The following is a 25,400-nucleotide window of genomic DNA, read 5'->3' on the forward strand; positions in this document are numbered from 1 at the left end:
CCAAGGATACAGTAGTAATTGACTCGCCAGAATGAAGGTTTCAGAAGAACTTTTTGATAAGATATGTGGGAACATTATGGAATTTTCGTACAATGCTTTTATCTGTAATCCATCCAAACTTTACTAATTGAATTTAAATGGGTGCCATGTACTTAATTAACATTGTGCTAACAAGTTGTAAAAATAAAATTACCATTCATAGAGTTTTTTGTAGAGATGCTTACAATTGTGCTGAGGAAGCCTGATAACTCTTTGAGAAATCATAAATTGGCAATACAGATCAATATACGCCAACACACGTACTGATGCAATAACCAGAGAAGTTCATAAGAAATGAGTCTCAATGGGCTAAGTCCAGGGAAACTTCTTGGAGGATATGGCTTGACATGGATCAGTCTGGGAGCCAGCAGTAAGTGGGTGATGGAGAGAATGTCATCCTGGGTGAGATGAAAAGGTGACTTTAACTAGAAAGAAGGGCCATATGGCCCTGGGAATGTTAAAGAGCATGGCCAGGCCGGAGTAGAAGGGACAAGGCTGATTTCAGAGAACACCTAGGCCAACTCATGAAGAACTTGACTGACTGGCCAGAGCGTGGCATGAAAGCAGAGAAGAGTTGCACGTGTTGTGTGTAACGGGAATAACAAGTTAAATTTACATTTAAAGTAGGAACCAGGCTGGATTTGGAAGCATCTAAGGAATTATTTTGATCCTTCTCAGTAAAACGACAGCAAGCTTTGATTCAGGGCATTTAAAGCTCCCCCTCCCAACCAAGGAGAGGTTTCTGACCATGAGCGCCCCTCTCACCCACCTGATCACGGCCACTCGTTGTGGTGTGCTTTGCCATTTTTCTTCCTTTCCTTTCGTTCCTTCTGGAGACGCTCCAGTTCTGCTTCATACATCATCTCCTGAATCAAGTACTTTTCTCTTCTCATTCGATCCCTTAGATCTTTTGGGAGGTCTGGGATCAGGTATGAAATGAGGTGCTTTATACAAAACACAAGGTGCTAAAAACACAGAGGAGAAAGCAACAGAGTCAGGGCTACCGTCTATCCTTAGCCAGAAAGAGCGCTGGCAGTTGGCTCAAGAACTCCTCTCGCTCCAGGGACATGGAGCCCCTCGAGTGTCGGGAAAGTGGGGTGAGGCCAGGGGAGGTGTGTGTGTGAGCAAAGAATATCTAGGGATAGGTGAGAACTGAACTTGGTCTGATGGCACCACATAGGGAATGAGAAGAGAAGTCAGAAAAGGACGTCAAAGAATGCGAAGGCCAGAAGAACATATCCTGTGGAATCAGAAAACCTGGGTCTGAATCCCAGCTCTGTAGCTTTTACTACTTCAGAGCTGTCTTATCTACTGGAGGATAAGTTACTCTGAGTCCCAATTTGCTCATCTACAAAATGGGTATTATTGTGAAAATTATAAGAAAATGCTTAAAAGATGCTTTGTAGATCAATAAATACTCTGCTGATCTGGATTGTAAGAATTATCAATGAGTTTAGAGAAGTGACCATTTCAGGAAGAAACGTTTGGGGCAGGTAAACTCCCACAAGTTCTTTACCTGCAAAGCTAATAGCCAAAACTCTAGAATCATTGTCACTTCTGTTCACCTATATGACGGTGACCAATAAAGTACCAGATGACAATTTTAAATGCCCTTACAATTCTAAAGTTTTAAATAAATATTCAATCATGTTCAAACAATACCAGTAAGTATTCTTAATTTTATTTAAAACTTGGTAAATGTGATGACTGCTGGATGGCTTATGATCCTGCCAATTAAGAAGATCTCTGTATATTCCTAGTATTTTTAAACAGTTCAATTATGATATGCTGAAAAGAAATGGAAAGTTCTAGTTGATAAGCCAAATAACCTAATGCAACTCTGTTTTTATTTTGCCTGAGAAATTTTAAGACAGTGATGGGTTAAAAAAGTTTTTAAAGAGGGACTGAGCCATTGATAAGCTAATTCCCAGGGAAAATCAGCTTAATATTATCATTCTTGGTTCCCTGGAGTGAAGGAAAAAAAAAAAAAAAAACAGTGATGGAATAGTTTCAAAGAAGTATTAGGAAGCTTCTAGTCCAAGCCAAAATGCAGACTTGGCTTGTGTTAATTTAGCTTTAATATATGTGACAGGAGATGCAATTTCTATTTATGAGTACAGTTATAGAAATGCAAACTATTTTTAGCAGCAATTTTCTTAAAGACTAAAAGGAAATAGGTAATATATTTTTATTGACACAGAATACATGCAATTACTAGGTAGACTATACTTTTGTATAATTACATTTTTTAAGTCCATTTTGAGTCTTAGGTAATGAATATTTATTTGTATGCTTAAACATAAGTAAAGTCATAATGCTACCCAACCAGAGGCGGCCACTTGTAATATCCAGTTCACTGTTTTCCAAACTATGGCCCTTGAACACCTGCATCAGGATCATCTTCAAAGAGTACGAAGGAACAGTCGAGGAAACTGACCTCAAACACAATGATGAAGGCCAGTCGAGCTGCCAGGACATGCCAGAACTGCAGTGTGTAGCCGTAGGGCACCAGTGAGTGAGGAGGGTCCCGGTAGTCTCGGTATCTATAAGTATACAGGAGAATGTCACATTCCAAACTATGATTTTTCTGACTTCCATGTATCCTTCACTCCCATTTCTGTACCCTAGGCTTCTGATGTTTTGCTTGTCCAGCAATGTTTTATTCTTCTTCTGATAAAAGAATATCTCTTCTCCTCTGGGGACTCATCTGTGTGGCTTGGGCAGGGCTCACCCCCTCCCCTGACCCAAGCTCAGAAGATGAGCCAGACCCGATCAGTGAGACTCATCACCAGCACTTCTGTCAGATGGACACTTAGCGAATTACCACCAAGCCCACAGAAAGGAAGAGCCTGGAGCTGTCGGTGGCCATTACAAACTATAGAGAGAGCCTACTCGAGAATGAAGCCAATAGAACAGAGAGGCAGTATCTTAATGACTAGAGGCTTGGGAGCCAGCCATTATTTACGTCAATATCACCCCTCCTACCTCCCAGCGCCTTAACAAATGAATTTCATTCTAAGTCAGTCTATACGGAATTTCTGCCACTTGTCATTAAAAACTCCTTCCTAATATATGCTCCAATTGTAACTTGTGAGTCAGCATCAAATTCCACAAATGTTTCTTGAGCATCTTATTAGGGGTAAAGCATTATCCTAGGAACTTAAATCCATGTGATTTCATTTTATCTTTACCATACCATTCCTATTATAACAGGTGGGAACATTGAAAAGTGACTCTCGCAACATCATATAGTTTTTATGTGTTTTGAATCCAGTGTTCTTTTCATAAGCTCTAGAAATGTGAAAAGATCTGAAAATACTGGCTATTCCAATAGTTCTGCTGTTGGATATACCAGATTCCCTTGTCTGAATAAAAATTATGATTATCCATATTCTTATATAATATAGTACTTAACCTTAAGGTCAGCACTAATTTGCATAGGAGGATATAGGACAATTTCTATTCAGAATATCTTTGAAAAGTATCAAGGACTAAAAATATATGAGCTTTCACTATTGTTATCATCACACTCTTCTTTATTATATATTATTAGTTTCTATGAATTGTAGTAGTAATATACCATAATTATTTTGTCAGTAAAGTGATATTTATGGTGAGTACCTGGTCTGAAATTAAGAATGAATCAGTTAAAAAAAAAAAAAAGAATGAATCTGTTAGTATCTTCTGTTGGTTATATGACAGTGAGGATTAGGTAATCATCTAAAATACTGTTCTTTCTACTATGTAATTACACCATCTGTTTTTGTCATCGGTCCAATAATAATGCCTGAAATTTTAGGGAGAAAATTTTACTCAGGACTAAAAGTTTGCTTGGACTATTCTAACTTCTTTTTACTTTTTTAATAGAACAGCGAGTCAAGATCCAGGAATTGGCCCTGGCTAGTGTGGCTCAGTGGGTTGGGCATCATCCCTAAAACCCAAAGGCCACCAGTTTGATTCCTGGTCAGGGCACATGCCTGAGTTGTGGACCAGATCCCCAGTTAGGGGCCTGTGAGAGGCAAGTGATCATTGTTTCTCTCCCTCTCTTTCTCCCTCCCTTCTCCTCTCTCTAAAAAAGAAAAAAAAAAAAAATTTTTTTTTTAAAGAACCAGGAATTATTTTCTGCAATTAAGATAAGCCCTGGCCAGGTAGCTCAGTTGGTCAGAGCATAGTTCTGATACACCAAGGTTATGGGTTTGACCCCTAGTCAGGGCACATATAACAATCAACCAAAGAATGCACAAATAAGTGGAACAATAAATTGATGTTTCTCTCTCCGTATTTCAAATATGGTTCAAATAAATATTCTAGAAGAAAAAATACAGTATGCGTTTAATTACACATGTCGTTGATTCTTAGACAAAAGTATATATATGAGGAGGGAGCCTGAATTGTTTCAAGAGTCACCTTCATTGATTCCTTAAACCTTTTCCACAGTCATAGTCACTAGAATAGGACAGTCTTTTCAGGACCCATTGGCTGGCCCCTTTCCTGTTTCTCTCTCCTCTGCTCCCATCTCTAAGCCTCTTGGCGGCTCCGCCTCCCAGCTTCTTAGACCCTGTTTGGCCATTCGCTTGAAGAGTTTTGACCAATCTCTTCCTCCTCTGATCCCGTCTAAAATTCACTGGGTGGAAAACCATGAATTTTTCTTGACTACTTCCAGAAAATACAATTCAGATGTGTCATTCTTAAAGTTCTTAAAATTCCTCTTACAAATTCATAGCAAATACGTTCATTTATTCAGCACAGCTGAACAGATTTGAATCTATCAATCAACTATTAAGTATAGTATGAAAACTAACACGTCTATTTGTAAAATGGTACACATATAATATGCAAAGTGAAAACAGTTTTTTTTTTAGGTGGTGATTTTACATTTTAATGTATAGGTTTTTAATATTTTAAAAAGTAATGTTCTTTACATTTTTTTTTTAATATTAGAAAATACATTCCTGGCTCTAGTGATTTAGCAACATTTTAGATAATTTCTAGGTAAGGATCCAGTTGTTGAGAATATGCATCTGTTTTTTCAGCTTCTGTGTAATGTATACCCACTGGTGGACCCATCGGAGAGGGCTGCTAACCTGTGCCTAGCAGAGTACAATGTGCCTATGCTGACGCTTAGGTTCTGAGGACAAAACTCAGACGCTGTGAAATTGTGAAGAAGTTTCAGTCTTCAGAAGCAGCAGGTTCCTGGCTTTCCTGCTCTGAACTCGCTGTACATAAAGTCAAGTTTCTCTCTAAAAACTTTCTATTGCAAATAAATAAATAAATAAATTAGACAACTAACTTATACCATACATGAGAACAAACTCGAAGTGAATAAAAGACTTCAATGCAGGTTGGGAAACCATAAAAATCCAAGAGGAGGGGACTGGATGAAAGAAGGTGAAAGGACTAGATAAGAACATACATGCATGACCCACAGACACAGACAACAGTGTAGTGATGGCCCGAGGGAAAGGGGGGTGGGGGCTGGGTGAAGGCGGACAAAGGGGGGAAAATAGGGACATCTGTAATAATGTCAACAGAAATGAAGTTAAAACAATTTCTTATCGTTATCCTAAGGGAATTAAAGATCACTGGTGCTAATGAGCTGGCTGTCATCTGATTCATTGCCTCCAGAATTATGCACAGGCAAGCAAGCACACCGGAACCAAGTTTGGGGCTTGCTTGATTAATATGATCTTGGTTAATACGTGAAGTTACTCTGGATATCAGTTTTCCCTACCAACAAAATTAGGGTCTCCATCTCACCCTGCTTTTAAAATTTTGGACTCCCACTCTTGTATTAGTTTTCTGATTGTTGCAAGTGGTCCAGCCCACCCCTCGTCCCCCTGGCCTTTCCCATGAGGCAGAGGTTTGAGGGAGGACCATACTCAGGTTTCATGTGTGCCCCATGTCTCTGATTTGGATGCAGTGCTATTTATTTGCATAATGACTAGCTACATGTTCCCTGGCACTTGTACAAAGAAAATACTTCCCTGTCCTGCTGTAGAAAGAGTCAGAAAGCCAAGCTTCAAAGCTAATTAAATCAAAGTGTTACTCCTCTAATTTTTCAGTCTAGTACCTTCAAAGGCCCTAAGTATTCCAGTGTTGCTAATGTTTGGAGGAATGTTTTTCAAGTGAGTCAGAGTTATTTTCATAAAATAACACTTCCTTTAAGAAAGTAACACTTTCAATTCCTTGGCTTCAATTTTACATGTGGAAAAGCTGGGATGTTCCCTTTTGACTTAAATTAGCGCATTCTCTAAAGCTGCTTTCATTTCTCAAGAAATGGATGACCAGCTTGCAAACATCATTCTTCTAGCACTGGGCATAGTTAAGGTATTCCCATTTTTAAACTGTAAAAATACAAGTCCATGTGCATTTGAAAGAATGATAAATGAACCTCATGCGACCCCCATCCAAGTTAAGACCTGGAATGTGGTCAGTAGCTTAGGAGTGTTTCACTGGCAATTCCAGACACCCTGAGAGGTAACTGTAGTAATTTTCTGCTTTTCTTTATAGTTATGCTACTTATGCAAGTGCTCCTAAATAAAACAGTGCTTATTTTTGTCTGCTTGGAACCTCAGAGAAATGGAATCATACCGTGTTATTTGTGATTACATCTTGGTTATGCAATTTATTTTTGAGTTCTCAATTCTATTCCATTTTCTGTTTATCTGTTCCCTCTGACAACACCACACTGATTATTGTTATTATATACTTTACTTTTATTGTTGACATTATTACAGATGCCCCTGTTTCCCATTTCCCTCATTTAATTACCATAATTTTATACTATGTCTAACATAAGGTAAAGTGTCTTGACTATTCATTCTTTGCATTTCTGTATAACATTATTTGGGCCCTCAGATGCTCAGAACTGGCTTAATCATAACTTAAATTTTTATAACTAACCTAATTGGCCTATTTATGCTGTTTTTCTCTAACTTTTACATTTATATGCTACTTTAAGAATATAATGAACTCTTGTAAATCTTTCATTTGGCCCAAGAATTAAAACATGACCAGAAACTTACATCGACGTCTGTGCTCCTCCCTCTTTCCCTTAATTCCCTTATCCTGAATTTCATTTTTATAATTAACATATATTTATGTATGTATGTGTATATCCATCTGTCAGAATATTTTACTGTGTAGTTTTGTTTGTTTTCAAACTTTCTAGAAAGGATGTTATACTGTATGTCGTCTTCTGACACTTGCCTTTTTTCAGTTTCATGCAACTATTGTAAGACTCACCCATGCTGTTTCATGTAGCTAATTTATTTCATTGCTATAAAATAGGTCTCGGTATGAATATATTGTTGTTTTATGTGGTGTATATTTACATTCATACTCATAGGCTAGCCATTTTTCTCTTTTCTTTCAACTTCCGGTAAAACCTTGAAATACAAAGCTCAAGTGTATCTGGTTCAGCAAAAGCCCTTTGGGTAAAATCTAGCTGCAATGTCTGCTGCCGCTGTGGGTTCTGCCGTTAGTTGTTACTTAAAAAATTGTTTTTTCCTGTGAGGAGAACTTTTAAGATCTACCCCCTTAGCAACTTTTAAAAATGCAACACAGTATTATTAACTGTAGTCACCATTACATCACCCACCTTCTTTATTTTATAACTGGAAACTCATTCATTTTTTACCACTTTTACACATTTGGTGCATCCCCCACCCCAGCAACCACCAATCTGTTCTCTGAACCTATAAGTTCTTTAGATTCCACCTACAAGTGGGATTACACAATACTTGTTTTTTTCTGTCTTATTTCACTTAGTGTAATACCCTCAAGGTTATACATGTTGTTGCAAATGGCAGGATAGCCTTCTCTTTTATGTGAGTGATATTCCATTACACACACACACACACACACACACACACACACACAATATTTTCTTTATCTGTTTATTCATCAGTGGACACTCAGGTCGTTTCTATGTCTTGATTATCATGAATAATGTTTCAATAAACACAGGATGCAGATATTTTAAAGTATATTTTATTGATCATGCTATTATGATTGTCAGAGAAGGAAAACTCTGACTCCAAAAAACCTCCGCTGCCTTGCGGCATACCTCTTCAGGGGAAAGGCTAAGGGAGTAAACCCCGACAGAAAATCCGGAGCCGGAGTCCCTAAGGCGGTTTGACGTTGTAGTCAACACCGGCAACTCCTGCGGCGCACCTGAACCCAAGCTGTATTGACTCGTCTTTCCCTTGGACCCTTTAGCTGCGAAGAGAGGGGGGGTCTGCTGCATGGGCAACAGCAGACCCTCCATATCACCCTGCCCAGGCTCTGTAGCTTCAGCGTCATCGCAAGATGTCGATTCAACACGGGAGGAGACAGATACTACCATGTCACTCCCGAGTCGGACTGCACAGCCATTCTCGGCGGTGCAGATAGACTCTTAAGAAGCTACACCATCGTCTCTCGAGACGGACGGCTGCCGACGACGACGATTATGATTGTCCTAATTTTTTCTCCTATGCCCCCCTCTGTCTGGTACCCCCGTTCCCTTCAGCAATCTCCTCCCCGCTTAGTTCATGTCCATGGGTTATGCATGTAAGTTCTTTGGCTTCTCCCTTTCAAATACACCCCCCTATTTTGTTCCTACCAATTATGCTATTAATCCTTGTACCTCCCCCCACCTCTTGTATTTCCCCCTTCCCCCTCCCAGCTGATAACCCTCCAAATAATCTCCATATCTATGATTCTGTTCCTGCTTTGGTTGTTTGCTTAGGGTTTTTTTTTTGTTTGTTTTAGATTCAGTTGTTAATAGCTGTGAATTTGTTGCCTTTTTAATGCTCATAGTTTTGATCTTCTTCTCAAATAAGTACCTTCAACATTTCCTGTAATATTGGCTTGGAGGTGATGAACTCCTTCAGCTTCACCTTGTCTGGGAAGCACGTTATCTGTCCTTCCATTCTAAATGATAGCTTTGCTGGATAGAGTAATCTAGGTTGTATGTTTTTGCTTTTCATCACTTTGAATATTTCTTGACAGTCCCTTCCTGTCTGAAAGGTTTCTTTTGAAAAATCAGATGACAGTCTTATGGGAACTCCTTTGTAGGTAAATCTCTGCTTTCCTCTTGTTGCTTTTAAGATTCTCTCTTTAATCTTTGGCATTTCAATTATGATGTGTCTTGGTGTGTTCCTCTTTGGGTCCAAATTGCTTGAGACTCTCTGTGCTTCCTGGACTTGTATGTCTATGTCCTTCATCAGATTAGGGAAGTTTCATCTCATTATTTTTTTCAAGTAAGTTTTCAATTTCTTGCTCTCCCTCTTCTCCTTCTGGCATCCTTATGATTCAATGTTGGTACATTTGGAGATGTTCCAGAGGTTCCTAAGCCTATCCTTGTTTGTTTGAATTCTTGTTTCTGCTTCTTGTTCTGGTTGAATGTTTATCTATTTCTTATGTTCCAAGACATTGGTTTGAATTCCAGCTTCCTTCCCTTCTCTGTTGGTTTCCTGTGGATCATTCTTTATTTCACTTAGTGTAACCTTCATTTCTCCCTTTATTTTTTTTCCATACTCTATGAGTTCTCTGAGCATCCTGATAATTCATGTTTTGAACTCTGCATCTGATAGGTTGCCTATCTTTGTTTTGCTTAGTTCTTTTTCTGGGGTTTTGTTCTGGTCTTTGATTTCGGCCATATTTGTCTATTCAATTTAGCAGCCTCCCTGTGTTTGTTTCTGTGTATTAGGTAGAGCTTCTTTTATGTCCTGTCTTAGTAGCATGGCCTATGTAGAAAAGGCACCTGTATAGTGTATGAGGCAGAGCCTCAGGTAATTGCCAGGGTGGGACAACCTGCTTCACTGCTTTATGGTTGTGTGGTGAGGGCTCAGAGAGGGGACAATATCACCTGGTTTCTGGTGGTTCATCCGGTGCTTGCCCTGTTTCCAGTCACTTCTTCTGTGTGTGACTGGTGCCCTTTCAGCTGCTGCCCTGGTGGTGAATCACTGATTGGGTGGGTTTGTGTACATTCTAAGACCATGCTGGCCCTTTAAGCAGCAAAAATATGGCAGTTTCTTCCACTGCCCCAACTCAACTCCCACAGGTTTTTACAGCCAGATGTAATGGGAGGGGGGCGGTCTATCTTCCCAGCAGTGCTGGAACTCTGGGCTGTGCACTCTGGTCTTGGGATGGGATCACTCACTCCGAAGGTATCCCTCCTGTCTGTTCTGTCACTGCTGCTGCTGCCACCTTTCCTCACCATGCCACCTCTCTGCCCATCTGGATGAATGTATCTTCTTTAAATCCTTGGTTGTTGACTCTGTCCCTCCTACTTGTCTGGATGCATGTGTCTTCTTTAAATCCTTGGTTGTTGGACTTCCATACAGCTCGATTATCTAATGGTTCTGGGTGTTATCAGTTTTGAGATCTTGTTGTAATTCCTTCTGTGGTTGCATGAAGAGACAAAGTGTGTTTACCTGCACTTTCATATTAACTGGAAGTCCTTGTGATCCCTCCTATGTTTGTGCAAGGAGGTGAAGTGTGTCTACCTATACCTCCATCTTGACTGGAAATGGGATGTAGATATCTTTTTGAGTTAGTGTTTTTGTTTTCCTTCAGATAAATACCCAGAAGTAGAATTGCTGAATAATATAGTAGTCCTATTTTTAATTTCTTGAGGAACTTCCATAGTAGCTGCACCAATTTATATTCCCAAGAGCAGTGTATAAGGATTCCCTTGGCTCCACATCTTCACTAACACTTGTTATTTCTCATATTTTTTATGATGGTCATTCTAACAGGTATGGGGTGATATCTCATTGTGATTTTGATTTGCATTTCCCTGATGATTAGTGATATTGAGTTTCATGTACCTGTTGGCAATCTATTTGTCCTCTATGAAAAAATTTCTATTTAGAGCATCTGCCCACTTTTAAATTATACGATATTTATGTATTTATTAGCTATTGAGTTGGATGAGTCCTTTATTATATGTGCTGCCAAAGTGAGTGCTATGAGACCTTTATATACCCCTTGTTAGACATATGATTTACAAATAGTTTTTCCCATTTTGTAGGTTGCTGTTTCATTTTTGTTGATGGTTTTCTTTGCTATGTAGAAACTTTTTAGTCTGATGTAGTCCCACTTATTTTTCTTTTTGTTGCCTTTGCTTTTGGTGTCAGATTCAAGAAATCATCATCAAGACCAATGTCAAAAAGCTTACTGCCTACTTTTACTTGTAGTTTTATGGTTTTAGGTATTATATTAAAACTTAGTTCATTTGAGTTAATTTTGGTATATTGGTCCAGTTTCATTCTTTTGCATGTGGCCATCCTGTTTCCTGACACCATTTATTGATAAGACTGTTCTTTCCCCCATAGTATCTTCTTGGCTACTTTGTCATAAATAAATTGACCATATATAAATTTATTATCATTTATTTATGGGCCTTCTATTCTGTTCCACTGACTTGTACATCTGTTTTTATGCCAATATCATACTTTTTTGATTAGTATAGTTTTGTAATATAGTTTGAAATAAGAAAGCTGATGCCTCCAGCTTTGTTCTTCTTTACCAGTTTGGGGTCTTTTACGGTTCCATACAAATTTTAGGATTCTTTGTTTTATATCTGTAAAAAAAGTCATTGGATGTTGATAGGGATTACATTGAATCTGTACATTTGTTTTGGTAGTCTAGACATTTAAACAATACCATTTCTTCTAATACATGAGCATTGAATATCTTTCCATTTATTTCTTCAATGATATTAATCAATGTCTTAGAGTTTTCAGTGTACTGGTCTTTTACTACCATGATTAAATTTATTCCTATGGATTTTATTTTTCTGGTGTAACTGTAAATGAAATTGTTTTCTTAATTTTGCTGATGGCTTATTATTAGTTATGAAAACACAACTGATTTTTGTAAATTGATTTTGTATCTACAACTTTACTGAGTTTATTAGTTCTATCAGTTTTTTTGTAGAGTACTTAGGGTTTTCTATATATAATATGTAACCTGCAAATAGTGACAGTTTTACTTCTTCCTTTCTGATTTGCATGCCTTATATTTATTTTCCTTGTCTAATTTCTCTAGCTAAGAATTCCAATATTATGTTGTCTTGTTCCTGATCTTGGAGGAAAAGCTTTCAGCTTTTCACCATTGTGTATGACATTACCTGTAGCCTTGCTTGGTAACCACAAGCAAAAACTTACAGTAGATACACAAAAGATAAAGAGAAATTAATCTAAGCACGCCATAAAGAGAGTCATCAAACCACAAAGGAAGACAGCAAGAAAAGAAAAGAATGGAGAAACAAGAGAACATCCAAAAAGCAAGTAAAACATGATAATAAGTACACTTATTAATAACTACTTTAAATGTAGGTAGACTAAATTCTTCAATCAAAAGACACAGAGTGTCTGAGTGGATTTTAAAAAAAGACCCAGCTATATGCTTGTGGTTACCATAATGATTACATATAACAGTCTTAAGTCGATAACAAATTCAATTTGATCATATTCTAAAGCTCTACGTTTTTGCTCTCCTGCTATGTTTTATGTTTTTGATGTCACTATTTACATCCTTTTAAATCTGGCCAATCTCTTAACTAATTATTTTCATTATAATTACTTCTATAACTTTTGCCTTTTAAGCTTCATACTAATTTCATAAGTGATTACCACCTTTTCTATATATTTACCTTTACCAGTGAGATTTATAGTTTTATATTTTTTCTTATTGGTAATTTGAACCATTTTGTGTCAGTTTCTAGAAGTCCACTTAACATTTCTTGTAAGTCTGGTCTAGAGTTGCTGAGCTCCTTTAGCTTTGCTTGTCTAGAAAACTCTATCTCCTCCAACTCTGAAGGACAATTTTGCTGGGTAGAGAATTCTTGGTTGGAGGTTTTTGTTTTCAGCACTTTAAATATATTGCATCACTCCTGGCCTGTAAAGTTTCTGCTGAAAAATTTGTTGATACTCTTATTAGGGTGCCCTTGTATGTAACAAATTGTTTTTATTTTTCTGCTTTTAATATTCTCTCCTTGTCTTTAACTTTTGACATTTTATTATAATACCTCTGTGTGGGTCACTAATTTGGAACTCTATGGACTTCCTGGATCTAGATGTCAGATTTAAAAATTCTCCAGGGGATTTTAATGCATATTAAGGTTGAAACAACTGCTTTAAACCAACTCAGTCAGAAAGGGATGTCTGAGTAAAACCTCCCTACTTAGGTTAAGTGTGCCATGCTCACCTGCAGTACTTGAGAGGAGTCCCCGAGAACTCACTGCCATCAGACTCAGGCTCAGATCGGTTCTCAAAGTCAGCAATTCGAAACACAGACAGGCTGGCATTCACATAGCCAACCATGCACCTAAAAGAGAAAGCAAATTCTATAATTAGAACTCCTATTACCTCTGCATCCAATTCACTTAAGGCTCTTCCTAGAATTTGCTACAGTTTTGCATGCCTTTAGCTTGCTCTACACTATCATAAGCACTCAAGTTAGGGTACACCAGAAAACCCTGGGTATGTTGAATCAAGAACAGTCATTTCTTTTGTTCATTTCTATGCAGAATCATCATACAGAACATCACTACCCCAGTCAATGCCTCAGAGAAATAAGTGAAAGACAACACTGCATAATCAGCATACATTATAGGTGTCGCTGCTCCTTTCATTGATGACACACACAGAGACAATACACACGCACATATAAACTCATTACTTCATTAATGAATATGTATGTTCTCATAATGCCGAGTATAACTGATGTATATATCGTCCCCCCTCTCCAAATCACATCTGTGCCAGTTACGACAGAATATATTCCCTGCATGTATCATATGCTTTCATGCCTCTACTCAGTTTTCCTTTTCTGTTGGGATTCCCTACTCATTTCTTTAAAAGTAAAAGCAGTGCTCATCCTTCAACAGCCAACTGAAATGCCACACCTTCTGGGAGGATGTCCTAACCACCTGTGAGAAGACTCATTCCCTCCTCCCTATGGTGCTGCTATCCATCACAATTGGCATACAGCTTGAACTAGAGTTGGCTGCATACATGTATGTCTTCTCCTTTGGACTATAATTTTTTGAAGCAGAACAGGTGTCCTGGATATTTTTGTATCCTTGGAGCTAGGGCAGTCTCATACAGTGTAGGAATCCAGTAATATTGATTTAGTTGATTTGATTGGAGGCAAACTAAAGTACCAGAGATTCTATCAAGGCTTCGGAAATGAACCAGGAATTAAAACTACTGCCTAGACCCCCCAGGGATTATAAAGCTCTTGAGGACATGTCTTTCATTCTGTACCTGGGGTCAGTATATTATAATACTAAATACTTGGGCTTTGGGGTCAAACTGTAGCTCTGTTGCTTTTTAGGTATGTAATCTTGGAAAATTATGTAACTTCTTTAAGTGATGAAAGTCCCCACCTCATAGGGTCATTAGGGGGATTAAACGAAATGATACACATATACGAAGTAAGTGATATAGTGCTCAGCTTATAGCAAGATCTTAATAAATGTGAGTGGCTATTATTAATTCATTTTATTTACTTCTTGTACCTAGCAGGAGGTCATTAGTAATTATTGATTGATTGAATAAGTCATGGTCTTTACACACTCATTATTAACATTAACTGGTGTGACCATCCCAAGTTGCTGACCACTAAACCCAAATGATGACATGAACACAGTTCTGAGAGCACATGGGTTCCATCTGTTGTCACTTCTCTTTTATTTTTTATTTTACTTGGGTCCTTTCTATCTCCCCTTTTTCTTTCCTTGATGAGACTGGCTAAAGGTTTATCACCTTTATCTCTTCAGAGAACCAGCTCTTAGTTTCACTGATCTTTTCTATTGCTCTTTTAAACTGTATTTCAATTATTTCTGCTCTGATATTTATTATTTCCTCCCATCTTGGTACTTCGGGCTTTGTTTGTTCTTTTTCTGGTTCCTTTAGGTATAAAGTTAGACTTTTTAAAAAAAGTTTTCTTGTTTTTGAGGTAGGCCTGTATGCTATGAATTTCCATCTTAGAACAGATTTGGTTGTGTCTCAGAGATTTGGGGTTGTTTTGTTTTCATTTTTGTTTTTGTTTATTTTTTTCTTTCTTTCTTGATCTGATTGCTAACCCATTCATTGTTTATAGCACATTATTTGGCCTCCATGTGTTCATGTTTTTCAGTTTTCTTCTTGTTACTGATTTATAGCTTCCTACTATTGTGATTGGTGAAGATTATGATTTCAGTATTCTTAACTTTATTGGGACTTGTTTTGTGGCCTAAAATGTTGTCCATATGGGAAATATTCCATGTGCACTTAAAAATGTATATTCTGCTCCTGTTGGGTGAAATATCCAAAAAGGTAAATGAAGTCCATGTGGTCTAATTTATCATTTAAAACCACCATTTTCTTTTGATTTTCTGTCTGGATAATCTATCCGTTGATGTCAATGGGTGTTAAAACCCCTATTATTATTGTATTACTATCTCTTTAGGTCTGTCAGTGTTTGCTTTATATATTTAGGTGCTCCTACATTGCTTTATATATTTAGGTGCCCTGGCTGGTTTGGCTCAGTGGATTGAGCGTCGGCCTGCGAGCTAAGTGTCGCTGGTTCGATCTTCCAGTCAGGGCACATCAGAGAAGGAAAACTCTGACTCCAAAAAACCTCCGCTGCCTTGCGGCATACCTCTTCAGGGGAAAGGCTAAGGGAGTAAACCCCGACAGAAAATCCGGAGCCGGAGTCCCTAAGGCGGTTTGACGTTGTAGTCAACACCGGCAACTCCTGCGGCGCACCTGAAGCCAAGCTGTATTGACTCCGTCTTTCCCTTGGATCCTTCAGCTGCAAAGAGAGGGGGGGTCTGCTGCATGGGCAACAGCAGACCCTCCATATCACCCTGCCCAGGCTCTGTAGCTTCAGCTTCACTGGAGAGGACACTCCAGCGTTGATTCAACACGGGAGGAGACAGATACTGTGTCACTCCCGAGTCGGACTGCACAGCCATTCTCGGCGGTGCAGATAGACTCTTAAGAAGCTACACCATCGTCTCTCGAGACGGACGGCTGCCAACAACAACAACATTGGGTGCATAAATGTTTAGAGGAATTATTTCCTCTTATTGGACTGAGCCCTTAACGATTATGAAATGGCCTTCTTAGTCTCATTTCAGCCTTTGTTTTAAAGTCTATTTTGTCTGATAAAACTGTTGCTACTCCAGCTTTTTTGTTTATTTGTTTTTGTTTCTGTTTGTAGGTAATTCCTTCCTTTCTCTTTACTTTTAGTCTGTGTGTGTCTTTCAATCTGAAGTGGGTACACGTCTCATTTTTAAAATCTATCCAGCCACCCTCTGTCTTTTGATTGGAGCATTTTAGTCCATTTAGACTTAAAGCAATTATTGATCGGTATGTACTTTTGCAGATTTTTTTGCTTTCTGATTATTTTTCTTCTCTGTTCCCTTATTGTTCTCTTGCTCTCTACTCCTGTATGTTATTTTCCATACTCTCATGTTTAGATTCCTTTCTCTATTTCTTGTATATCTCCTGGAGATTTTTGGTTTGTGTTTATCATGTGTCTCACATATATACCAAGCTATGTTTATAGAAGTTTTAAGCTGATGGTGACTTAAGGTCAATATTCTAAAATTACTACAATACTCATCCCCTTCATGTTTATGTTTTTGTCACTGAGAAATCTTTTCTTTCCTATCTTTTCTCATTCATATTTTGGATCTTTTATTCTTAAACAAATCCCATTAACATTTTTTTTGTCATACTGGTTTAGTGGTGATGCACTCCTTTAGAATTAGAAGATAAAAGGTAGAGCTATAAATATTAAAAGCAGCAGAAGATTCTCAAGTCAAAGAGAAAGGTTATTAAAAAACCCCAGAGAGCCCAATAAAGCTGAAATAAGAAGGCGATTAGATAAATACTTTAAGCATTATGAATGCTGTCTTAATCTAACAGGCTGTTAATATTCAAAAGTTCTGATTTACTATAACTGTGTGAATATATTCCACTTTACTTTTTGGTTCTCCCCCAAACAAGACAGGTTTCACCATATTTGGAGTAGGGAAAGAACTGAAATAGCCATTGGGATTTAACCCACCAGGGAGTATGTTCGATGAGCTGGAGAGCCACTTATTGGCAAACGCCACGAGGGCTGTGTGGCTCAGGATGGAGAGCACAGCATGAGCTTAGGCATGGGGTTAGGCTTAGTACATTCATGTGGAAGCTACACTGCCCTGTGATTCCGGATTCACTTCTCTTAATCTCCACTCTTCAAAGTAAGGGTAATAATGCATGACCCAGGTTTGTTTTGAGAATCAGATGCAAAACATATGTGAAACTGGTTTGAACAAAGGTAAGCTTTTCTAGGCTAAGTCAAGCAGAGAATGTTGAACAATGGTCACAATTAGAAAGAAATGCGTGGGTAGTACAACACACATCTTTGAATCTCTCTTAAAATGGGATGGTATGCTCATTAAAAGCTGCTACATAATTAGTGTTTAATGGCCACATAGTTAATATTGTAAAGAACTTTATAAAAGCCTCTTCAAATAGCTGGCCTGTGAGCATTATTGCATTTGATCATCTATGCCTTAGAACATTTACATAGGATTAATGAAATTGAGCCTAGGCCAGGTGTACACTAATTCAGTTGTTTTGATTCAGTGACACTTGAATTCTTGGGGCTACCTGAACTACAATGGCTCTAGAGAAAGACTCAATTTGGCTCAGACCAGTGAGCCAGAAGGCAGGGCTGCCTATATGAGTTGGCAGGAGCGCACATGGAATGATTTATGGGGCACTGAAAAGACCCCATGATCCAAACACACACCCCACTCTGACCCACAGACACGTAAATGCCATAAATTGTATTAATTATTTTGACATTACCCAGATACGGACTTCTCTTCCATGAAAGTAAGTTAATACTTTCTGTCTTTTCCCCAAGTCTATAGCAATGAACGCTATGGTACATGCTATAATTTTGCCAAGGCTTTATCTGACGGGAAATACAGAGCCCTGACTTTGGTATTCGCTGAGGTGATACCACAGAATGGAGCTCCCTGGGAGTTAAGTTCACCCAATTTGCCTGTGGTAACATAGACACCAGTCAGGTCAATAGCCAGGAAATAATCATTCAGTTACTTATTTCACAAATATGTATTGAGTACCCGGTGGGTACTCAGCACATGGTTATGCATTTCCCATGTAGAATTTGCAGAGTCTACATACATATAAAGACCCAAGGGGTATCAGATTGTAACTATCCTTTTACAAACTCATAACAATGGCAAAACATACACTACATCATGTACTGCTCTTCTGCTACACACATTACAATACCACATCACACATTTCTGAATTTATGTTTAGGAGATGGGGAAAATGATTCATTGTTGCCCTCACAGTGGATTTCATTTCAAACTAGTCTGACTCTCATCCCTTCAGTAGATCAGGATGTGTTCACTTTGGCTGAAAGTGTTATATAATAATTTCACCTCCCCACCACTGGACTTCTTGTCCTTGTTTTGTGTTCTACGTGCTCCACTGCAGAGGCTTCTGTCTGAGTGTCTACCACCACACAATGGCCAGGCAATGGCGATTCCATGATGGTTTTATAGCGAACTTACTTTTGCCCAGCTTCTCCTTGGCCTGCACAAGGTCCATATTTATAAGCGTACACCAAGCGAGGGATGAAGTCAGATGTTATCGCTATGACAAATGCATTTGTAATAACAGAGAGAATTCCAATGCCTTCAAGAATTCCATACCAAATTCCTATTCAAAGAGAAGTGTTGTATTAATTCCAGACACACAGCAGAGGTAATATGAAATTAATTAGGGTAACTATTTTTCAAGAGTTCTTTCCAAGGGTCCTTTCATCTTCCCAAGTACTGACACTTGCAAACATGAATACTTTGTACTTGCAAACACCTTGGCATTAAAGGAGTGTCCATTAAAGTGCCAATGCTCATGACTTAAAAACTCAATCAGGATTAGACACAAGTAGAGAATTCTGGTCAATGATGAGGCACCAAAACCCCCCTCTGATATTACGCTGCCACCAGTTCCTCAATGTAGACACAGGGTCCCTCTGGCTCATCTTTGTGGGCCCAGTTCCTGACACACTGACCCAGGGTAGGTGCTCACAGAATGTGTGTTTATTTCATACGGCAGTTTAAAGACCACTGTGAGCCAAATATATCCACACTCAATCCTCTTCCCCACAGATTGACTGAACACCTGCCTGCCCTGTACTAAGCACTGGATGCAGAAATGAATAAAAATGCAGTCTCTGATCTCAGGCAGCTCTCAAGAGGCTGCACCTGATTCAACTCAGCATCTCTAGTCAAAGACCAAAGAAAGAAGGGGAAGGGTCTAGACAAGGAACAAGTATAAAGGACTCATGTACATGGACAACAGGGTGGGGACTGACTGTGGGAGTGGGGGTAGGTGGACGGGGCAGGGGAAAGCAATGGGGGAAAAACTGGGACAACTGTAAATGAAAAACAATAAAATTTTAAAAAATGAAAAAAAAAACTGGATCATGCTTCATGTGACTTAGGAAAACATTTAAGAAAGAGCAAAACAAAATTAAGCTATGGAAGATCTACAAGTAAATAAGGGAAAATCAAAATTTTAGATTCCAGATTCCAAGGTCTTAAAATAGAAATAATTAAATTGAGAATCTATTTAAATACACATTCTCTAGCATGGGAAATTATAAACATCCAAATAGGCAGTTTTACTTCCTATCTGAAATTATTTAAAGCTAGTGAAATTATTCTTTTGCAAGAGTTTACTTATGGAAACCATAAGTAAAAATCTAAAGTTGGTGGCTGTTGTTATTTTATCTACCGGATGATTAATATCTTTTAAAACACATACCCAAATCCAACTTACCTATGTCTTTGGCCCTTGAAGCTAAAGGTCGCCTCCATTGTGTGACAAATTTGTAAGCATCGAGTCGAATTTCAATGATGTTATTCAGTAAGGCCAGAAGTGGTGCTAGGGGAAAAGCTGCCACAAAGATAGTTGTGAATCCAAACTGAAGAACTAGAGGCAAAAAAGAAGAAGGTGCATTGGTTTCCCATGACTATTTTCAAAAGGATAATAATATGAATGTCTCATTGTTTTAACCACAGTTTCCCCAATACCAAAGCACGGGGAACAGAAAGATGGGCAGGTACTGGAAAAAGAGGCACTCCCGGTGCTGGAGTGCTGGCATCCTAGAAGCAATGATCATACCCAGGGTCCAGATCTTGTTTTCGAAATACCATTCTCTAATAAAGGGACCAGGGATTCTTGGAGAAACGTTTAATTCCAGCGTTAGGCAGGGAAAATATGAGACGGGCCTGGAATCCCTTGTGATGTCATAAAGTTAGGAAGTGCTTGAAAAAGGACAGGATGGGTCACAAACCCTGCGTCCTGGGGCCGCGCTTGTGCGGCAAGGCACTGAGCTCTCAGCGAAGCCTGTTTCCTGACTTTTCAAGGAAGTGGCCTTGAGTCACTTCAAACCTCCTTCTAGCTGCCATCTTGTGTCCCTGCGGGTGCGCGCTTATTCTCAGCTGCTCTGCCAAACCCCCCTGAGCACCAACACTAGTCACCCGCGCGGCCCCATTTTCTCTTCAACCAGATGAAAAAAAATGTCTTGAACCAAGAGAAACTCGCCAAACTGCAGGCCCAAGTGTACACTGGTGGGAAAGGCCCCGCTCGGAGGAAGAAGAAGGGGGTTCACAGAACAGCTACAGCAGATGATAAAAAAAAACTTCAGTTCTCCTTAAAGAAGTTGGGGGTAAACAACCTCTCTGGCATTGAAGAGGTAAATATGGTCACAAACCAAGGAACCGTGATCCACGTGAACAACCCTAAAGTTCAGGCATCTCTGGCAGCGAACACGTTCGCCGTGACAGGCCACGCTGAGACAAAGCAGCTGACAGAAATGCTGCCCAGCATCTTAAACCAGCTTGGTGCCGACAGTCTGACCAGTTTAAGGAGACTGGCTGAAGCTCTGCCCAAACAGTCTGTGGATGGAAAAGCATCACTTGCTATAGGAAAGGATGATGATGATGAAAATCCAGATCTTGTGGAGAATTTTGATGAGGCTTCCAAGAATGAAGCAAGCTGAATTGAGTCAACTTCTGAAGAAGTTAAACTTGAAGAAGTTACTGGGAGCTCCCATTTTATATTATGATCTGCTTTTTCAAATTTTGTTTATGGATCTGATAAAATCTAGATCTCTAATATTTTTAAACCCTAGCCCCTTGGACACTGCAGCTTTTTTCAGTTTTTGTTTATACACAAATCATTCTTTGCAGCGAATTAAACTGAAAAGCCTGGGAATAAAGTTTGAAACCAAGATTAATAAAGTTCTTTGCCTATTGAAAAAAAAAAAAGAAGGTGGGACACATCAATAGGGTGCAGGACAAACTTGAAAGAGCGCCTAATAACCAAAGCTGGAATATTTTGTGCCACAAAATTATGGTAATGGATTATAACCTGAAGATTCAGTATCTATGTCTGTACTGATACAAATATATAATGATCTAAATAAATAGTTGAATAAATAACTTAATGGGGGAGAAATGGTCATTCTTCCTTATGGTAAAGTTCTAATTAATAAATGTAGAAGGAATGATGAAAATAGAAAATCACCACTGATCAAATATCATGGTAATGATTGTTGAAGGCAAGAACCATTAAAGAAATGTTAAAACTAGCAGAGAGAAGCATATTTGTACAGTATTAAAGTATTTACCCACATGATACTTATTACAAAGGAATTTAAAGCACCACTGTAACCAAGCGATCAGAGTTAATATCACCAGTAAGAAGACATACCAACATCACATACCCTGATATGATATGCTGAGAAGGAGACAGAATCATCTCTGTGGTACTCTTGTCAAAAATGCATATCCTCAACCTAATCATGAGTATACATCACACAATCTCAAATTGAAGGACCTTCTACAAAACTACTGACCAGTAATCTTCTAATGTCAAGATCATGATCATGTCAAGATTATAAAAGACAAAGACTGAAGAACTGTCTTAGACTGGAGTAAACTAAGGAGGTAACAGCATCTAAATGCAATGTTGAATCCAGGGTGGATCATGGACAAGAAATAAGATAGCAGAAAAACTGCCATATAAGTGATATCATACAGAACTTTACTTTCTCTGGTTTATCTCACTTAGCATGATATGCTCAAGGTATATCCATGCTATTGCCAATGGCAAGGTGTCCTTCTTTTACATAGCTGAATAATATTCCATTGAATTTGCTACTTCTTTATCCATTGATCCATTGATGGGTACTTAAGTTGTTTCCATATCTTCGCTACTGTGAATAATACTACACTAAACATGGTAATTGAATATATATCTTCAATATCCTGTCTTCATTTCCTTTTCAAGAAGTAAAAAATTGAAACTTCTATTCAGTTAAAGATACCATCAAGAAAGAAGTCAAGCCACCAACTGGGAAAAGATATTTGGTGCACTGCATATACCAGTATATCTGACAAAAGATTTATATCCAGAATAGGTAAGTAAATTCTATAAGTCACTAAGAAAAAGGAACAATGAAAATATTGGCTTGAACACGAATTCACAAAGAGGATATCCAGATGACCATAAGCATATGAAAAGGTGCTCGGCATCATTAGTTGCCATGAAATGTCAGATTAAAACCATGATGAGAAGATGCCACATATCAACCAGGATGGCTAAAATGTTAAAAAGGATGACAACTAGCAAGTTTTAGTCAGTATGTGGGATAGCTGAAGCTCTTATACTGTGAGGTGGGGTGTAAACTGATACAACTCACTTTTCAAAACATTGTAAGTGTCTGCTGAACATCACCAGTGCATATCCATAACCTGGTAACTACACGCCTATATAAGTTCCTTTCAGAAATCTGTATGTATATTAACCAAAACACAGCTGCATTATTTGTAAGAGCCCACACATAGAATCAACCCATGTGTCTATCACCAGTAGAACAGATGGATAGATAACAGTGCATTCCTATTTTCAGGGGCCCTGAAGATCTGCAAACGCACAAAATAGTTCATCTGTTGTTACACTGATGCCGGCACTCTCACAGGTAAACTTACCTTTTTTGAACTCCAACTCAACAGAGGCTTTGATTCATATTAAAATGCATCGATCTAGCACATTAATCTTTAGCCCTCCTAAGAAGTACATTTCATGATATGGGACAGTGGAGATTGGTTGGTGGAGGTTAGGGGGTTCTGTGAGGGGCAGAGGAGAAAGCTGGGGAGTACCTGGGAGTGGAAATGCAAAAAAAAAAAAGACCAAAGAAAAGAGAAGAGTGATTGTCAAAAATAAATTGTGCCTCTTTCATAATTTTGCTTCAGGTATACATTCTAGGAACACTTTACAGCAATGAAAATGAGGTTGTACTACCTGTGACAACATGGAAGAATACAATAAGCATCATATTGAATAAAAAAAGGTATTTACAAAAGATATGTATTGTACAATTCCATATATATAAATATCAAAAGAAGGCAAAATTAACATATGGTGTCAGAAGTCAGGAAAGTGGTAAGGGAGGGTGTTTTGTCCCCGAGAGGAGGGGACAAAAGAGCCTCTTTGATACTGGTAATATTCTATTTCTTGACCTAGCTCACAGGATGGCAAACCTTTCCTGTAGAGAACCAGAGAGTAAATATTTCTGGCTTTCCAGGCCATACAGTCTCTGTCAAAATCAGTCAACTGTGCTGTTGTAGTGCAAAAGCAACAACAGATAATACGTAAATAAATGGGTGTTTCTGTGTACCAAAAACATGTTATTTACAAAAACAGGCAGTGAACTGGATTTGGCTTATGGGCAGTAGTTTATCAACCCCTCTCCTACATAGATTGGTTATATTTGCACGAAAATTCATTGATCTGTACACAATTTATATACTTCTAACACTATATCAATGAATAAAGTTTTAAAAATATAACAAAGCAGAAAGTCACTAAGAAACAACAAAGCAACAAGAAAGTAAGAAAGCAATAAGAATTCACTGAGACTTGTTTCTTGCTGCAGAGACACCGCAGTACTCGCAGCACTCCAGGTCTAGCCATGTAAAAGCTGCTTTGCAAGCGCTCAGTGTACCACCGTTGCTTGTTCAATTCCTTCCTTATGGGAGAAGAGTCCATTAAGAGATCTCGAAGTGGTGATTTCTCTTAATGAATGCTCTTTATTAAGTTTTATTATTAATGCCCAAATTGATTTGTTCTCCAAGTTATATTGCACTGCCATTTTACAACTGAAACTCTGAAAACATCAGGAAGTACTTAGGACATAAGCAAGCTAAGAAATATTATAAGCATCAGTTCTATTATGTCTTTAATTTTCAGATTCCTCCAATTAAGAACTGCTTCTTCCAGAAGTAATGCATCTTGCCTGTTCCTACCCCTAACTTTCACTCCAATGTTACAAAACTTAAACAATTTAGAAACATAAATTACTATGCTAAGGGCTTTGGATTTCATTAACTTTTCTCCTCTGGGAGATAAGATTACAAAAATAATAATAATACTATAATATAAAAAGTACAGAGAGCACATTATGCGCCAGGCTTTGTCCTAAGCCCTTTCCATGCATTGACCCATTTAATCCACACAAAGACCCTAATAAGTAGTTACTCTTATTATTACTCACAGTTTAGAAATGAGGAAATTAAGACAAAGAGAGATTAAGCAATTGCCCAAGGTTTTGTAGTTAATCAGGAATAGGGCTGAGACCTGAACCCAGGTAATCCATTTGCAGACCCCATGCTCTTACTTCTACACTACGATAAATAGCTTTGGTTTGATCAGAGAGAAATCTGGTTTCTTAAATAAAAGTGTAACATAGCTGGAGCATTTGTAAGCTCTCCCCAACTCTCTCCAAGAGAAATGAGTGTCCCCACTCTACCCCGTACTGATTCATATTGCTGCGTCTTATGATACTTTATTACACTTACTCTTTGTATCTCTGACTTTCCCCCACTATCCTGTGTGTTCTTGGAACGCTGAGACCCTGCCTTGTTCTCTCTCACACCTCCAGGTGCCAATATTGTCTGCATGAACACAACATGGCTCAACGGATATCTGCTGAATGAATGAATTACACCGTGAGTGATAACTCCTTTCTCTTCGGCGCATCAAGTTTTCCAACTCATTTTTGTTCCCTGGTGATTTATTGCAATAGACAGAACGTGATGTCGGGCCAAGTCTGATGTGTCTATAAACTTTTTGCACCATCCCCATGGATTGGGCTTCTTAAAACAAGACACTCTTCTACGTTTAGCTCAAGAATCCCCACACACAGAGGGCCTGGATGAAAACTGATAGATTTTTGGCTACATGTAGCTAGAGAACTAGGATTTGCATTTATAT

General features: G+C 38.5%; 2 protein-coding genes across 3 annotated transcripts in view; one reads left to right on the forward strand and one right to left on the reverse strand.

Moving 5' to 3' along the window:
* Positions 1–812: 812 nt before the first annotated feature.
* The window catches only part of ANO4 (anoctamin 4), a 185,058-nt gene continuing 160,470 nt past the window's right edge, over positions 813–25,400 (reverse strand). Inside the window, exons 22-26 of the mRNA XM_090275360.1 lie at positions 19,899–20,051; positions 18,626–18,773; positions 13,240–13,359; positions 2,477–2,582; positions 813–1,004 (exon numbers count right to left, since the gene is read on the reverse strand). Of these exons, the coding sequence (XP_090131486.1) occupies positions 813–1,004; positions 2,477–2,582; positions 13,240–13,359; positions 18,626–18,773; positions 19,899–20,051 (719 nt within the window). The remainder of the gene's footprint in view (positions 1,005–2,476; positions 2,583–13,239; positions 13,360–18,625; positions 18,774–19,898; positions 20,052–25,400) is intronic.
* LOC150011185 (transcription factor BTF3-like) lies at positions 20,632–21,123 on the forward strand. Of its 2 annotated transcripts, XM_090275359.1 has the most exons (2): positions 20,632–21,019; positions 21,077–21,123. In XM_090275359.1, exons 1-2 carry the CDS (start codon positions 20,632–20,634, stop codon positions 21,121–21,123), a joined length of 435 nt encoding a protein of 144 aa, XP_090131485.1. The 2 variants fall into 2 exon arrangements, with proteins under 2 accessions (XP_090131485.1, XP_090131483.1); XM_090275357.1 differs by having other exon boundaries at positions 20,632–21,123.

This window comes from Furipterus horrens, unplaced genomic scaffold, assembly GCF_987537825.1.
Source record: "Furipterus horrens unplaced genomic scaffold, mFurHor1.1.pri manual_scaffold_4, whole genome shotgun sequence".
NCBI classification, from domain to species: Eukaryota; Metazoa; Chordata; class Mammalia; order Chiroptera; family Furipteridae; genus Furipterus; species Furipterus horrens.

Coding starts and splice junctions, on each gene's coding strand:
- LOC150011185 (XM_090275357.1), top strand. CDS start 20,632: ATGAAAAAAAATGTCTTGAACCAAGAGAAACTCGCCAAACTGCAGGCC.